The 16,696-nt window shown below is 41.8% G+C and overlaps 1 protein-coding gene across 1 annotated transcript in view; it reads left to right on the top strand.

Moving 5' to 3' along the window:
- ITGA9 (integrin, alpha 9) overlaps positions 1–16,696 on the top strand; it is a gene marked incomplete at both ends in the record, with an annotated part of 91,711 nt that overhangs the window by 8,402 nt on the left and 66,613 nt on the right. The window contains 5 exons of the mRNA XM_009073085.1: positions 4,882–4,949; positions 7,161–7,290; positions 8,820–8,905; positions 11,511–11,579; positions 14,806–14,961. Coding sequence (XP_009071333.1) covers positions 4,882–4,949; positions 7,161–7,290; positions 8,820–8,905; positions 11,511–11,579; positions 14,806–14,961 — 509 coding nt within the window. The remainder of the gene's footprint in view (positions 1–4,881; positions 4,950–7,160; positions 7,291–8,819; positions 8,906–11,510; positions 11,580–14,805; positions 14,962–16,696) is intronic.

Here is a 16,696-nt window from a genome sequence, read left to right as displayed (position 1 = left end):
CTCTTTCTTCTGAGGTGACTCCTCACCTCCCTCTGGGCGTTGCTTGGGAATCTGCCATGACAAATCCATGCATCTTCTGGAGATGGCATGCACTTGTGCACTGAGCATTTCTTAGCCCTTAAATTGGTTATTATTTGAAATGTGAGAAGTTTTGCATGTCTTGACCCAACCATGCCAGCTGCTGTGCAGCAGAGTACGAGTAAGCTATGTAAGGCTTCCTGTTGTGAGCACCATCTTTTCTTGTTACTGTCAGCAAAATCAGGATAAGGCCTCACACTGAGATCATATACTGCAAATCATCTGTTATTAACTTTATGGTCATTGTGCATGTGTGGAGATGCTGCTGGGGCTCCCTCTGAGCCTCTGTCACTGCTCCTGAACTGCCTTAAAAGTGGCTCACCTGAAGCTGTGGTGGGGAGGTGATTTCTGGAAGAGATGAACCACTTGTGTTTATCTGTGTGTCATGTCTTTGGAGCAAAACTGTTGCTAATTTAACAGGATATTTGCCAGGAATTGCAAGAAAGTAGAAATGTGTGGGCCTAGTAACCAGAGAAGCTAGTGGAAAGTTGTCAGGGTTGGTGCACTATGATGCTGGCTTAATTTCACTGCATGATGAAGTGAAAATTGGAAGCTTGGGACTGATTTTTTCCCCCCCATCTCCATCAGACATGAAATCAGTGTCATGAGGGATGGCTGCATTTCTTTGCTCCTTAATCTTTAAGTTTCAATAAAACATGCACAAAGAGAAAGATAGCTGTGGTATGTCACGCAGAGGAATTCATTGTTTAAGGTTTGCTGTGTTCACAGTCATCCTTGTAACTTTTTTCCTTTGCTTTCTGGAAGGAGCAGAAGAAATTTTCCTCTAGTGACACTGAGGAACAACCCAAAGCATCAAGTCTGAAGTGCTTCTACACTGAGAGCCACTGCAGCCATTGCTGGTAGGCTGCCAGACTCGTGGCTGCAAACCTTCCACCGGGATGTGTGCCTTTGCCTGAGGAGATTCCAGTGTCTCAGCCTTCTCTGGGTCTTTCTATGTGCCAATAGGTGTAGACAGTAGCACACTCACCTTCAGAAGCCCCATTGTTAGTGCAGCCTAGGTGATAAACCCTAACTGGCAAAGGGTGCAGGTCAGCTGGGTGCACATGTCTCCATCCATGGTGGAAATGGAAATTTCCTGACTAGATGGTAATGGTGTAATGGCATCGAAGGCTCAATCCATCTTATTCTTGTCTGGCTTCCCTGAAAGGGATGACATAAATCTGGAAGTGATTGAGAGGTAATGAGAACAACAGCAAGCCTAATAGTTAAATGCAATCTCTCTGAGTAGGAACTAATCTGGTTTATATGAGCTGGATGTCCTTTGTGGCATAGCTGACATATGAAGCCACAGTTTTCCAGGCAATGTTTTCAGTTGGTTATTTTTCCCATAGTTTTAATGACTTTCCAAAAAAGGGAGCTGCCTTTTCAATCCTCTGATGCATTTAGTTTGCGAAGAAGGGTGGCTGTGTGTACTGTGAGAAGCAGTCCAGATGATGGGGAGAGCTGGAATGGTTTTCTACTCCTCTGTGGTAAGAATTGGTAGTGGAGGTGGGAAAGACTGATAGTTTCTTTGGTTAGTAAGTAAGGGGAAAACACATGCTCACATGCCTTGCCTCCAGAGGGATAAGTAAGTCATCACACAGGGTCTAAACCACATTTGGTTTTCTAGGAGCTGTCAAAAACATCCCTGCTTTGTGGTGGAAACTCAATATCACAATGTCAGAAAGATTACTGCTCTTTCTTCCGAGAGTAGTGAAGTACTGTAAGACTGGAACGAAAAGGCTTTCAGTGCAAATGATAGTTTACTGTAACTGTCCACTTAAATGGAGCTTATCCTGTGTTGTGGCACTGAAGTTTACTTAGTGAGTTGCAGAGAGGTTTGCTCAGAGAAGCTGAGGAGCATTTGCCATCAGAATCGTCACACATCAAAGCATAGTCTTTTTGTTAGTTATTTCTTCCTCAGCCTTACTTCTCTTGTAACCTGAGATCATCATGGCTATAAATCACTGCCATCTTCTTTCTCTTTTGCTTTATGTGTTTATTGATGACACATCTTCAAAATCACACAGGCAGCAACCTCCTCCAGACTCAGTCTCATCTTACTGCTTTGCTGTCAGCTGTTGCTGCAGCAGTTTAATAGCTTGGAGAATCTGTAATCAGGAGTGCACAGTAGTCTGCAGGCAGACAAAGGAGTGTAAAAGCAATCAATCTGTCCATGACAGCAGTTACTGCCTGGAGCTAACAGAAGGTAATGACTCTAAACTTCATGCAAAGATTGCTATTCAGGTGTGTAGGAGCTGTGAGCTGATACAGTAACCGCACTGTTTCTGTCTGGTTTATCATTTCACTGCAGGCATGGATGGATAGATGGCTGTGTTGTATGAGTGACAGATGTCACTACTGTGCACTGAAGTGGAGAGGATGTGGAATTAATCTTGGTTTTCATCCCTTTTGGGCTCATCTATTGTTTAGGAGAGGCAGACATGCTCTAGGGAGGAAACAGAAGTTTGTGATGCTGGGACATGACCATCCATGATGGGTGGCTGCCCTTGGCTGTGACCATGGGTGCATGTGTGGAAAGGAGCCCTGCTTGGGTATGGGTATACTGCTGCAGACAGGAGTTAGGTGGGATGATGATGAGGGGTGGTATTGTGCTGAAAGTCCCAGTGTTTGAGGTGTTTGGGCCTCTGTGCTTCCTTTTCCACTTGTAAAATGTCACTGGCCTTGGCAGTGAAGGCTGAAGCAAAGAAGGCCTGAGGAATGGAAGAAAGCAAATGTCACCCCAGTATTCAAAACGGGCAGCCAAGAAGCATTGAGTATCTCAGCCTTCTCTGCAATCTCTGTTGCAAAGGATTCCTGTTCCATTTCGTAATGTGCATTCATTTTTCCTAGTATCCATTTGTTACTGATGCACTTGAAGAAGCCCTTCCTGTTATCCTTGCCCAGATTTAATTCCAAATGGGCCTTGACCTTCCTCATTGCATTTCTGCGTTTCATCATATGCAGGAGTGGGAATCCTGCTGTAGCAAAGGCAGGGCCTTTAGGACATGCACAGAATTATTTTTCAGGAAGTGCTGGAGGGAGAAGCCTCCTCTCCTTGGCTCTCTGAATGAAAAAATGTTCACGTCAATAAAAAAAGTATTTTTTCCTCAGGCAAGGACTGCCTGGCTCTGGAAACACTATATGTGGAGAGCTATCAGCTCAGAGCCCCAGCATGTTATGAATAGCTATGAGCAAATAAGGGCTTCAGTTCTTAGTGGAATCATTGTAAACTGTGCTTCTGGCCCTCTTGGTCTCCTGGGACACACATCTGCTTTGGCAGGATGCCACCTTGGCATTAGACATTTGGACTGTAATTTGTGGATCAAGTCTCTGTTCTGCATAGTCTCTCTAATTAAACCTCACCTGCACAACTGGTATGACCTCAGCAAATTCCTGAAAATCTGAACATCTTTATGATGTTAGGAAGAGAATATATGTAATGTAAAAGGGAGAATGATGTGTGTGTGTGTGTGTGTGTATAACTGCATACAATGTTTTAAAAAAATTCTGTAAGAAGGCAGCACTTTGTATAATTAATTCTTTTTGATCTTCAGTAAGATAAAATGCAACTCAAAAGGAACTTGCTTGGTTCTAAAGGAGCAATTCACTCATGGATTTCATTAACATTTTTAGCATTTATCAATGAGTCAATGGTGCTTTAAACAAACAAGCAAAGAAGTTTCACAATTATCAGGCTACATGGTAAATTTTTATTTGAACCTGAATTACTGTAATATACAGCAAGTGGTAATATGCTAAAGCTGGGTACTCATTAGTATGGTACACAGTTGAAAATAGTGCTCTGGAAAAAAACTGCAAAGATTCTGATTCAGCTCTAAGTTTCAAATGCTCCTAAACTGAAAATATTTGGCTTAAGGCAGGTTGGAAAGTGGTTTTCTTTTTTCCTCCCCACTGCCCTGAACTTAATGTATTTCTAAAAATATTTTTTTTCCTCTTCTGCAAAAAGATAAAGTAAAAACTCCTCGGGTTTGACAGGGCAAACAATTGCTATGCAAATTCACCATCCCTGGAGGTTTTCAAGATGAGACTGGATATGGCACTTAGTGCTATGGTCTAGTAACCACGGTAGGGTTGGACTTGATGACCTTTGAGGTATCTTCCAAGCCAGTTGATTCTATGATTCTGTGAAAATACAGAAACAAAAACTATCGGATGCTGCTTTGGTTCCCTGTGAACTGGGAGCTCTGAGCAAGTGTCCATGAAAAGCAGGTCATGTGAGCATCCCTCAAATGAGACTGTTGTCTGATCATGCAGAAACACAGTGCCCTGTCCTCACTCACTGTCTTCTTCCTGGGGCTGGTATCCTGTAGCAGCTCTCCACTAGAAATATTTCTGGGTGCTTTGGTGACTGTCATTGTAGGGGAAGATCACTTTATTTTTCTGAGGTAATAATGGATGTTAAATCTCCTAGTGCAGGGTTGGTGGTGCACAGGCATGTCTACCAGCTTTTGCTCCCTGCTTTCCAACTGTGCTGGTCTGTCTCCCAGGGATGGAAGCACCTTCTGATGCACTTTTACTGGCGTGATGATGCTGCTGTTATCGTGCTATTGTGTTACTGCTTGTTTTGCATCTCCCTAGGCAGCACTTTGGCTGTCTCCTTGGCTGGGCCCTTGCTTTATCCCCTGATATGAGTAAGTATGCTGCATGGTGCACATGGGTGGCAGGAGCCCTATGTGCTGGTGTCCCTTCTCTGTGTGTAGTGATGCAGATGGCTCAGGTGGAGAGTGTGTGCCATGCCAGGCATGACCACAGCTTTTCTTCTTCCCTTCTCCCATCCAGAGTACAAGAAGAAGTATGGAGAGGAGCACGGTTCATGCCAGGCAGGGATTGCAGGCTTCTTCACCGAGGTGAGCAGGGGCACATGCATGGAAGGGTTGGGGTTGGCGAGCAGCTCTCCTGCTGCATGCCCCAGGAGGAGATTCCTGAGCACGACTTGGACAGTGGGCTGAGCACTGAGCATGGTCCCTTCCTGCTAGCTAACAAACACCCTCCTGCCTTGTCTGGCTTCCCAGGCACCTGCGTCTCGCACACTGACTGCCCAGGGGTTCATACACAGGTCTATGTGTGTCTCCAGGTCTGTGGACAAGAATTAATGAATTGACTTTGGGAAACATCCTCAGAGAACATTCTTATTGCGTACGGCCCAAAACTTGCATAGAGCTATTTCTGTGTCTGTCATTAACTCTTTACTGTAAGAGATGATGTAAAACAGTCCTCCCTGAATCTTTTTGTTTATGTATGTGTACGTGTGAGTGAATATAATGCACATACATATGCATACATAAGATGAGCACTGTTTTTTCAGTCCCACGACAGTTCTTTATTGCAAAAAGAGGGAGGAAAAAAAGCATGGGAAAACATATGCTCCAGAGCTGTTCTAAATACTTGGCCCTATTCTTACCTGGAGAGGAATCTCTTAGCCACATTTTAGTTATGTTAAGGATGAATGGATAGATTTTTTGTTAGTGTTTCAGGGTTGTTTTTTTTTTCTTGTTTCTTTTGTTTTTTAAAAATATTTTGTAAGAACCTGTACTCCTAATTATATATGCACTGATCTGCAGAATGTATTATCCAGGCTGAGACAAACAGAATAAAGGTCTTCTTTCTCAGAAATCACCTTCTGCCACTTCAGTAAACTGGGATGGCAGGCAATGTTGCCACAGGGGCACTGTCTGGTAACTGGATGTTCGACCAGCAGCAGCTGTTTCCTGTCTTGTCTGCTCTCTTCAGCCTGTTTCTGTTCCCATGCTTAAATCCTCCTTCCTTACCCTAGTTCAAAAGCTATGTTTGAACTTTTGTTGCTTCAGCCTAATGGCAGCAGGAAATGCAGATAAATGGCTTTTTGGGTCAAACAGGCAATCCCCTACCATATATTCAGCGCTATGGATTGTAGTTGTTCCTGGCGGTAAATGATCCCTTGACCTCGAGGGCATGGCCCCTTACAACAAGAAAGCTATTTCTAAGCAAATCCTGCTCTTTGGTTGTGTTTGCAGTCCTGTCCCTTGTTTAACATCTCCTCCTCCCAGTTAGAACTGGTCACCTGAAGGGGTCCTGGATGTGGTAGCATTTTCCCCCAAGGATGGAGTCCACCCATGGCCTTGCACTGAATGGAGATGTGAGGCAAAGCAGCTGTCCACGTCTTCTTCAGGGATAGAGAACCTACCTGGGCTTAATGCTCATTAGGCTTAATTTGGTCCCTTGTTGGAGGTATTTAAAACCACATTCAGGAGTAAGGTTTCCCCACAAGGACACTGGATGCTTTGGGGCAACATTTTCTGAATCTCTCTTGCATGCAAGTGTATTTTGACTCAAAAGCATTATCCATGAGCATCTACCTTTGGATGCTGGATCAAGATTTGCCAGATTTCTATGTTTTTTAAAATGTTCAATCATGCTGGGTTTGTGTAATGAACCCAAGCCACACTATAATTCTATGATGATTCTATAGCCAGGCTGTCTCTTGAAGACCAAAGTGTAGCTGATGATGGAGCAAGGCAAAATGTATCAACTGTGACATAACACACCCTGTACTTGTTAAGTGCATGGCAGCTCTTTAGCTTTATAGTTGTAAAATCAAAAGCTTTTGTGCTGCATCCAGCATGGTTGGTATAGCACATCAGCCAGCATTGAGGCATGATCTGTAGTTGAGTAGTGGATCTGGGTGGGCTGGGGTGCTTCTGTCACTGGGTGAAGGTCTTTGGGTCTTCTGAAGGATGTTTGCAAAAGGCAGCAGGTGGAGAGATTTTAGGGAGAACTAAGTTAGCAGGGGCAACTTTGATGGTTAACAAGGCTGAGGAGGCTCTTCTATTGCAGCGGAACAGCTGAGCAGAGGGACCATAAAAGGGGAGACAATGTGTTTCTAGGGTGTATACAGTGACCTCCAAGGATACTCTACATGCACACGAAATGGAGATTGTTACAGATGGACTTATATTTGGTGTTTTAAGTAAATATTCTGTCCCTTCTCCATTCATGTGTAAAGCATGAATTTCTGTCCAGTTTGATTGGTTTTGTCTCCTGATCCTTTCCTCCACACCCTTCTGTTTTTCCTGTTGTAGGAGCTGGTCATTATGGGGGCACCAGGATCTTACTATTGGACAGGAACTGTCAAAGTACTGAATCTCACTGACAACACATATTACAAGCTGAATGATGATGCTGTGATAGCCAGGAGGTACACATACCTTGGTAAGCAGTTTTCTGGTGCTCACTGTGAGAAGCAATTGTACATATTTCAAGGCTTTGATTGTATAAAGTTGATACTGATTTTTTTTTATGATAATGTATTTTTCTGAGAAGTTTGAAAGGAACAACATCTGAATGAAAAGTGTTACTTGCCTGGAAAGAAATAGAAGCAAATAAACAACCAGATTATTCCTTTTTTTTCCCCTGTTGTTTTAGAAAAAACAACCAACCAACTTGGCTATAACCTTTTTGACTAATATAGAAAAGGCATTTCAACTGAAAAACATGTTGGATGGTAGTGGGCTTCTTTACATTCCTGCCTTTGCCCTGTGCTGGGCAAATTGTTTGTCAATAGTTAGACTGTATGTCTGCTTACAACCGCCTTTAAAATGGGCACAACACCTAATTATAGAATGTGCATTGGAGATATAAATTTATTTCAACAGAAATAGCTACATAAATGAGTCATTGGTAACAGAAGGAGGTTGTGAAAGGATTTGCTATAGGTACATCTTTAACTCAATTGGTTTTACTCTCTCTAAAACCAGCTAATTAATACTTAATTTAAAGGCTACCTAATAATGTGCAGTGCCTAAGACTGAGACCTAGAAAGCATTTCAAACAGTTTCGTACTGTTTACAAACAATTTGGTACTGTTTGACTAAAGTCTTGCACTGACCTTTCATTTTCCCTTTAACCTGTAGTCTTTAAAAAAAATACCACTTGGAAGATACTGCTTGGTGATGGCTAAATGAGAGTTGTATGTTTATCTGTTTGTGGACATAAATATGTTTTGCCACTGATAGACTTGAATTATAGGGTTTAACATGGAGACAAGAGCCTCCTAATTTAGAGCAGAAGAGCAAGGCAAATACAAAAGAGCCTTAGAAGGAAAGTTGCTCTACTCATCTTTAGTTACTATGTCATTTTAATATATCAAGTAAAGCTGAATCTTTGATCTTCTTTCAAATACACTCTTTTTTTTTCTTTGATCAACCCTCCCATTTTTCTTTTTGCCTAAACAAAAATCTTTTTAAGCTGTTAACTTCCCTGACCTCTTTGCTTACTGTCCTCTGGTCTATCCCTGACCAAAACGGAACAGAATTTTAGCCAAAGGAGGACACTTCTGTCTGGTTCATGTGGGACTGTTGCTCTTTGCCACGACACTTTCTCTGTGGCAGTGTGGCCTCTTTTCTGTGTGTGTGCCTGTTCCTATTTCACTGCTTCCCTTTCTTGACTCAGAGTTAGCAAACTGGTCCCAGTACCAGCTTTGTTTGTCCCTTGCCCATCTCCACACACACAGCTTTCTTCTCTCAGCTTTTGGAAGAGTACTAGAGGGTGTACTGTCACTTCCTGCCGCCGGGAGCTTTTGAGTAGAGTATTGGCACATTCTGAGCAGAGTGGTTGTTAATTGCTGACTGTGTGCAGCCCAGGAGCAGTGAAACCCAATGAGTGTGATTCAGCTGGCTGACCCATTTCTCAGGCACTTCCCTTTGATGGTTATGTACTCATTTATTTCCTCTCCCACTCAGGATATGCAGTGACTGCAGGTCATTTCTCTCAGCTGACTACCACTGACATCGTAGGAGGAGCTCCCCAGGATGGAGGCATTGGAAAGGTGTGTCTCTTTGTCAAACTATAATATGGTTGGATGCAAAAGGGCAAAAAACTTAATACTGATGAAGTTCCAACATGTCTGAGAAGTCAAGAGTTTGTCTGCAGGGTAGTTTTGGAGCACTGAGCCAGGAAAGAGGTGACATAGTTTGATGAAGTCGTCAAATATTCTCAACTTGTCCCTCCTGGTACCTCGCATCCTTCACCCCTCTTTCCTCTCCTTCCTACCCAATCCTTACAATACCTATTTTATTGAGACATAGACAATATTTCTTTCACATTGCTTTTGTTTAGGATTTGTGACATTTAGGTTTCACTTAAAGCTTTCCTAGAAATGAAAAAACTCGTAGAAGAGTTTGTCTTCTGCTTGTTTTCTTCATACATTTGACTGTTTCAGTATTTGCTTCAGGGTAGCATCTCTAATAGCATGAAAAGCTACTTACTAGGTGATTTGATGCGATTTTTAAAACTTCATAACACATTGATGTTTAGTGGATTAGAATCTGAGTTTTTGCCAGCTGTACTTAGAAATCTTGGTGATAGTGTCTTGAGAAGGAAGGAAAAAATAGGGTTTCCTGTAGGCATACATATGTTCAGTGTTCCAAATATGTAAGCAAGTGAATGGCTAGATGGTAATGGCAATTAGGCATGTCTGGTGTTCCTGTGCTGAGTATTTGACTGTTATTGGGGAAAGTGGTTGGGGGTGAGCACTACAACTCCTTATACTCTTCTAAACCAAAGGCGGAGAAGTGGGAGTGAGGAGAGGGAAGGAAGCATTATAAAGGTTCTGCTTTTGGGCCTCTTCCTTCAAAATCCGATCTGTTTGGGACCTGCTGCCACCATTTGCTTGAGTAAAGGTCTTCTGCAATCCCCTTTCATCTTCCTCTCTCTGGCTCTCCTGCTCTACAGTGACATGAGTTGTAGCTGAGTCATAACAAATGAGAGGTCTTCACTACCAGGAACACTATCGACACTATCTTGTTTAGGCAGGTGATTTTTGTAGTAACCATTCCTCTGGGGGTAGCAGAGGCTACAAGTGGGGAAAGTGGGATAAAGTAGAGGATGAACTTGGTACATATACCTGATCTGGTGTGACTAGGACTGGGAGATATAGTAGCAGCACCGTTGCTGCTGAGAGGACATATGCATGGGAAAGACATAGTTTCCTTGTCCCAGGTGTTCTGTTATAGCTGCTGCAATGCATTTTCCTTTCAACCTGTTTTCTCCATGGAGCAAATTTAATTTCTGTTCTAGGAGGGGGGAAAAAACCCAGCTGCTAACATGAGATCCATGAGAAAGCAGCTGGCCCTGTGGTTTAAAGATCACTGCCCTAGTTGCAAAAGCTCCCGTTATTCTCCCTTCATATGGGATGTAGATAGTAGGAACGCATGGAAAGGGGCAGTGAGAGGAGCTGAGTACAGAACATTGCACTGAGCGATCCTGTTGTGCTTTCCACATGCTCTAAAACTAGTCCTTTCCACTTTCATGGTAGAAAGTGATTAGCATCTTTTCACTGAAGGTAAATCCAAGATCCCTAATGAGACTGAGTCATTTCTCCAAAGTCACCAGGAGTGTCATTATTTAAGACTGGGTTTGGAGTTGTGACATCTTGCGAGGTGATGTTACTGCTAAACATGCCATTCCAAAAGCTATGGAGTCCTCTATGTATAGAGCAATCGTTCACTGTAAATATGTGCTGTGATCTCTGCTGAAAACAGCTTTGAACTCTGTCTCACTACCTATTAGTAACTCACCACATATTCAACTATGTCAAGTGCTTGGCTCTGCCATGTGGCCTTGTAAGTAAGGGATTCTCTGTCCTGCAGACTGTGTGAGTACCTGCAAGGAGGGAGCCTGTCAAATGCTGGAGGAGTCTCAAAGCTTTGACACTTTGAGCCAAGTGAGCCAACCTTTCTGTCAAAGGGAATCCCTTTCTACAAGCCATGCATTTTGCATCTTAAATTTTGGTACAAGATCTGGTCCTGAACTTGTATCAATACTTTTATCCCTGAGGATTCTTGATTAAACATTTTGTCCTGTGGAAATGAGCAGTGAGTAGACTATGTATGAATAGTTTTCAGATTTACAAATTGTTTCAGACAGAAACAGGGGAAATGCCTTGGGTGGTCTGATTGGGATTTCTACTCTGACCTTTGCTGAAGCATTGTGAAGTTTGCAGTGTAGTACATGCAGGCACATGGCCTTGATAAGGGAAGGCTAGATAAGGGATGGGGAGCAGAGTTATGTCTTCTCAGTCATTTCCAGGGAGTCTCCTGATGCCACTTTTTTTGAGAGTTGGGAAGTCGCTTTGCTAGATGGTTTTAAATGTACACATGTACCAATACACACATGCATACCATAAAAAGTAGGTGACAAGATACTATTGAAGCATTTCTTATGATAAAAAGCCTGAGATCCATCCAGAAAATGAGGAACTCTTTTATCAGTCTTTTAAAAGAAGACTGAGAAATAAAATGGCTGTGAAACTGGATCTTGGCAACAGCCATGGCTGTGATCATGATTTAGGTATTATTTAAAAGGACCAGTGCTGTACCATTATGTACTGCGTAGTTAGTATTGGTTAACTTTTTTCTTTTTTTGCCTTTCAGGTTTATATTTTCAGAACAGACAGACGATCAGGCTCTCTAATAAAGATTTTTCAGGCTTCAGGAAAAAAGGTGAGCATTTATATTTGTGTGTTTTCTATTAAGAAGTAGAGAGAGGAGAAATAATGTCAGTCATCTCAGAGCATCATTTTCATTCCACTCCTTCATAAGTTATAAAGCAAATTCTGTTTCTTCTTCTACTCCCAGAAGAGCTGAATGTGTTGTACAGATCAGCTGTATGCCCTCTCTTCCATAGCAGTCATGACTGCAGTGTCTGCTCAATGCCCATGTGATTGAAATAAAAGGTCTTGCTGAAAATTGTGATAGTGGTTCTCTTTAGTCATATACGATTGTAGGAGCACCTCTGAGAAATGAAACACCAGATAAGCCTAAATGCAGAGATTTTCTCTTAGTAGATGTTACTGGGAGATGTGGGTAACCTGGAGTTTAGTTTAGTACACAAAGCCCCAGTCTTTTTCTGTGTCCTGCTGTGATAAGGGGTTGTGCTGTTTTGTGGAGGAGCAGCTTCATTGACTTGACAGATGGTAATTCCCCCCGTCCCACCATAAATCAGTCCTGCATTTTGCTGTTAGGACTGCTGTCTTAAAGCTAAACTGTCCTCCCCCTCCATGAAATTTAGTGAATGCTAGTGAGATCCAGCTCACCTTGTGTGGTGTTGTGTTTAGGGAACAGTTTCTGTTCTTCATTTGGGGTCTTGCTGGAGCTGTGTTGCAGGGGAAGTGAAGGGGGACAGTACATCTAACTATAGGTAACAACAGAAGGATGTCTTACTTAGGAATAACTCAATGAGGAAATGATACCCCTTATCTGGGATTGCCTGTGTTCTTCTGGAAGGAATGGAAACACAGATGTAAAAGGTTACCAGTGGCTCTTGGCTCTAGGAAAACCTGCCACTCTCAGAAGGACCCAAAGTGTTTGACTGTATCCTCAAGCTGGGAGAGTTACCATATTTTGTTATTTTTTTTCCCGGCAAGACACAGCTACGGTCTTTAAAAACTTGCCTGGAATAGGGGAAAACTGCAGGAATGTGTATGTGGGTGGTTTGATTTGTGTTTTAGGGCCTCTTCAAAATTCGGCTCTTTCTGCACTAACAGAATTACAGGCATCTTGAAAGGGAAAGACTTTCCAGTTCATCCAGGGCATCTCCTGTGTTTGATAGCTTCCTGTTAGTTTCTTTTCCTGAGCAGTCTGATATGTCCCTAAGGATGTGCTCCTGGAGAACTATTCCTCATCCTAATAAACAGAACTGTCAGGAAGTTTCCAGGTCTTGGCCAAAAACTTTCCCTTTTCAATTTAATTGCTTTATTCTTACATGTAACTTAACTAATCAAGAATTTATATCCTTTGAGTACTTCTAGGCTGTCATCTTCTCCTTCCCTATTAGCATCTTCCTCCACAAATTTTCTAAAATCCAAGTGAGAATTTTATTGTAAAGAGAATGCTATGTTAAATCATCTTTTCTTTGTGTGTTTGGGGTTTTTTTGTTTATTTTGTTTTGTGGTAGAAATATAACCAGATGTGCTCAGCACTGAGCACTGTCCGGAAATGAGCTCCCACTAATTGCTGCGTCCTTCCCAGTGGTGTGAAAGTTCATTACTCTGACATTCTTGTTAGACAGACATTAACATCAGGCCAGTTTCTTCCTTCCATTTTTATTGATGGAGGCTGAACTAGGTACTTTCATGCAGACATGAAAAAAGAAAATGCTGTGCCTTGTTACAAATGTAAGAAGTGTGCAAACTTCAGGTTCTCATAGCACTGAACTCACCCACGCTGCAGACATACCATAGTGCCATCCAGTAAATGATAGCCTTTCCCTGAAAGCTGCCTGAATACCTAGTGAAATGCTTTTCATAACTTTTGTTCCTTACCCATGAGAAATTTCTTTTAAAATCTTAGTAGATTTAAAAAAAATAAACAAAAATCCACAAGGGAACTTAAACTACAAAATAACTGGAATCAAATGATGTTTGAGGTCTGACCTTAAACCCACACGAGCACAAAAATCTGAATTAACAGACTGAAATTCTATCCTTAACTCACCCCTGCTTTATATATTTAGCAACTTTTAAATCTTATGGACTGCATAGAACAGAGTTGTTGCTGCCCATCTTCTAGCATGCCCAGTAGCTCTGGCTCATGCATGTAAACATAAAGGTGTAGAAGACAATGGATCAGAGATCTGCAATGTGGAATGTAAAAGCATTCAAGAAGTGTGATTAATTCTTTTTAACCTAAGTAATTATTTCTTTAACCTTACTTTTTTCTACTTTATAAACAACTCTCAATTTCAAACAAGAAGTGGGATCTTTCCCATTTTCCTGTGGAAGCTGCTTTTGATTTTGGGACTGTGGTTTGTGGTTGATTTCAAAGAGTGTGCCTTGTGTTACCTTAGCAGAAGTGAATGATATAAGGGTGAAATATCATTCTGGCTTTTGGTTTCCTTTCTGTGTTTAAATGTGTTTTGAAATTTGTAATGTGGGTGCCAGTTAGGAGATACTTAGTGTTCACTCATATGAAAAATCATGGAATGAAATTAATGCATTTCTTAATTTTGAACAATTAAGTTTATCAAGCAATAATAATTGGAAATTGAAAGTGGCTTGGGTTTGTTGTGTATTAACTGAAAAGCTTTTATTCAAAGTCTTGTTTTTGTGTCAACTCACCTGCCTGTACATGAGAGGAAAGGCTGTGATCAAGATCCACAACCAGTACTGCTTTTTGGTGGTGTCTGGTACAAATAGATACAAGTAGAACAGGGGAAGATAGTGCATAATCAAGAGGTAATTTTAGATGCCTGTTTTAATGGATACCCTGTCTCTTGCCTATTTTTCTTTTTCCCTTTCATTGTTTCTTTAAGGTATCCCCAGATCATCTGTGATGCCTAACTTCAAGGAAGTCTGGCACTGGGCATGAGTAATCACTGGCCGGGTCTGTTTTGGGAAAATAATTTCAGCCCTTCCAAGTTTTAAGCATTTGACAAGTGAAAGCTAGTCTAAGAAGGCTCTTAAGTGTCTCACTTAAGCGTGCCCCAGGGTAGAACTTCTATCTGTTGGTAAAGCATCCAGGCTAATGTACCGTTACAGTACAGTGTTTTTAATTCCTGCCAGAATTATTCCCTAAGCTTTCTCTGTAGAAGTGCTTGTGAGTGATAAGGAAGCAAGTCATCATGTGAAATTAAAAGAATAATCAAAACAAACAAAAACCACGCCTATATAATTTCCTGCTGTGTGTGGGCAGATACTGAATGCTTTGTTGTGACTCAACTTGGTTACAGATGGGCTCTTACTTTGGCTCCTCCTTATGTGCAGTTGATCTGAATTCTGATGGGTTGTCAGACCTGCTGGTCGGAGCACCTATGTTTTCTGAGATCAGAGATGAGGGTCAAGTCACAGTCTATATCAACAGAGGAAACGTGAGTATGTACAGGAGAAAACATGGTAAGGGATGAGGGTGTGGGTCTAGCCATGGTAATGTTTATGTCCTTCCAGCACTGCATGGTGAAACTTGATGTCTCAAAGGGTGTGACACTGGCTGTCTCTAGCAAAGCATGAAGTCACAGAAAGGCTCATCTGGTATCATGGTTTCCCAAACATCAGCCCACATTCATCACAGAGCTGTGAATCTTTTGAGGAGGTCTGAGAGAGTGTCTGGTTTTATGTTGAAACTTGGTGGTATTTGTGGTTTACATGAATTTGATGCCAAAACCAAGTAAGAGTCAGCAGCTTTGACTGAGTTTCCTTTGTGTTTTGGGTGGTCGCTAAGACCTAGAACAAAAATGTCTGGGGATTGAGGAGGAGAAGAGAAACCAGAGACTGAATTCATGTTATCTTTTTATTATGCCCTGTATATAGACTTTAGGGGAAGTTCTTATCAGCTGGTACTGTTGGATTTCACATGGCCCAACAACAGTCTTGGAAAAGTCTGAAGCCTTGCATTGGCAAAACAAGGCCATTGTTATGTTGTATTTATAGGAAAACAATGGTTGTTTACATACTATTAAGTATTTAATATTCGGGTCCCAAAGTGGCTGTCTCAAAGAATTGCTTGCATGAGCAGTGTCTTGCAGGATTGTGGGGTTTATTTTGGGTTTTGAACATGTTAAATTTTGTTTCATTCTGCAAGCACCATTGCTTAAGACATTGTTGCAGAGCATCAGAGAAAAGTGCATTATACAATAACACATTATACAAGCACACATAGTGATGCTAGATTTAAAATGCTTATATCTTGTCCTTTCCTGCTAGGGCTGCAAAGAATTGAGTCACACATACAGGCCTGCCTGTCTTATCTCTGTTGCGTTTCAATTTCATTATGTGGGATTTTCTCCCCCCAGTCAAGTAGAAGATTTTATTGCATATTCCAGTGGGTAGTTTATTCTCATTCACAAAGGAAGCAAAGCCAAACCAAACCAACCTTGAGGTGTGTACAGACTTGGATTGTGTAGCTAACTTGTGTTTTCTTGTGGGAATGTTCCTTTCCCCTTGAGGGAAGACCGCTGCAAGAAGCTTAAGCTTATGTATCTGACCAGAGGTGAGTGGGCAAGAAATACCAGAGCCATATAAAGCTTCTCACGGCATAGGAGTACAAAGCTACTTTATTCTGAACTTTCCTCTGTCTCTTTATTTCTTTAGATCTTTTTCCTTATTCTTAATTTCAGAAGGCTTTAGGGACTTTGCTTTAATCCTTCTGTCCCATACTTAAAATGTTTTAAAATCCAATTATCAAATGTTTTTTACTTAGGGGAAAATTCTCTTTAGCTCACTGGAGTTTAGCTGAATAAGCCTGGACTGAGGATTTCACTCCTCAGATGTAATCTGCCAGTAGAGCAAGCTCTGGGCTGTTACGTTAAGGCATCTGGAAACTCTCATGATTTCACCAATCCCTGTGACTGTATTTAGTTACATCTTTGAGCTATTGTTTTGTTAATTTTGCATTTTAGTTGTATCACTCAGGCATGCCTTCCCCCCACTCTCATTTTAAAACTAAAATAACAGAAGGTTTAGAACCTAAAGACATGAGATTTCTAGAGCCCAGGTAATCTATATGAAATGAAGGCAAGGGGCAGGCTGCAGCTCTGACCCAGGTGCTTCCCACAGCACGTGGGCAGCTTCCATGGGAAAGGTTTACCTCATCCAAGGCTTGCACCATTTTCCTGACCCTGTGTT

This window comes from Acanthisitta chloris, unplaced genomic scaffold, assembly GCF_000695815.1.
Source record: "Acanthisitta chloris isolate BGI_N310 unplaced genomic scaffold, ASM69581v1 scaffold12404, whole genome shotgun sequence".
NCBI classification, from domain to species: domain Eukaryota; kingdom Metazoa; phylum Chordata; class Aves; order Passeriformes; family Acanthisittidae; genus Acanthisitta; species Acanthisitta chloris.
This window is presented reverse-complemented; position numbering and strand designations above follow the sequence as displayed.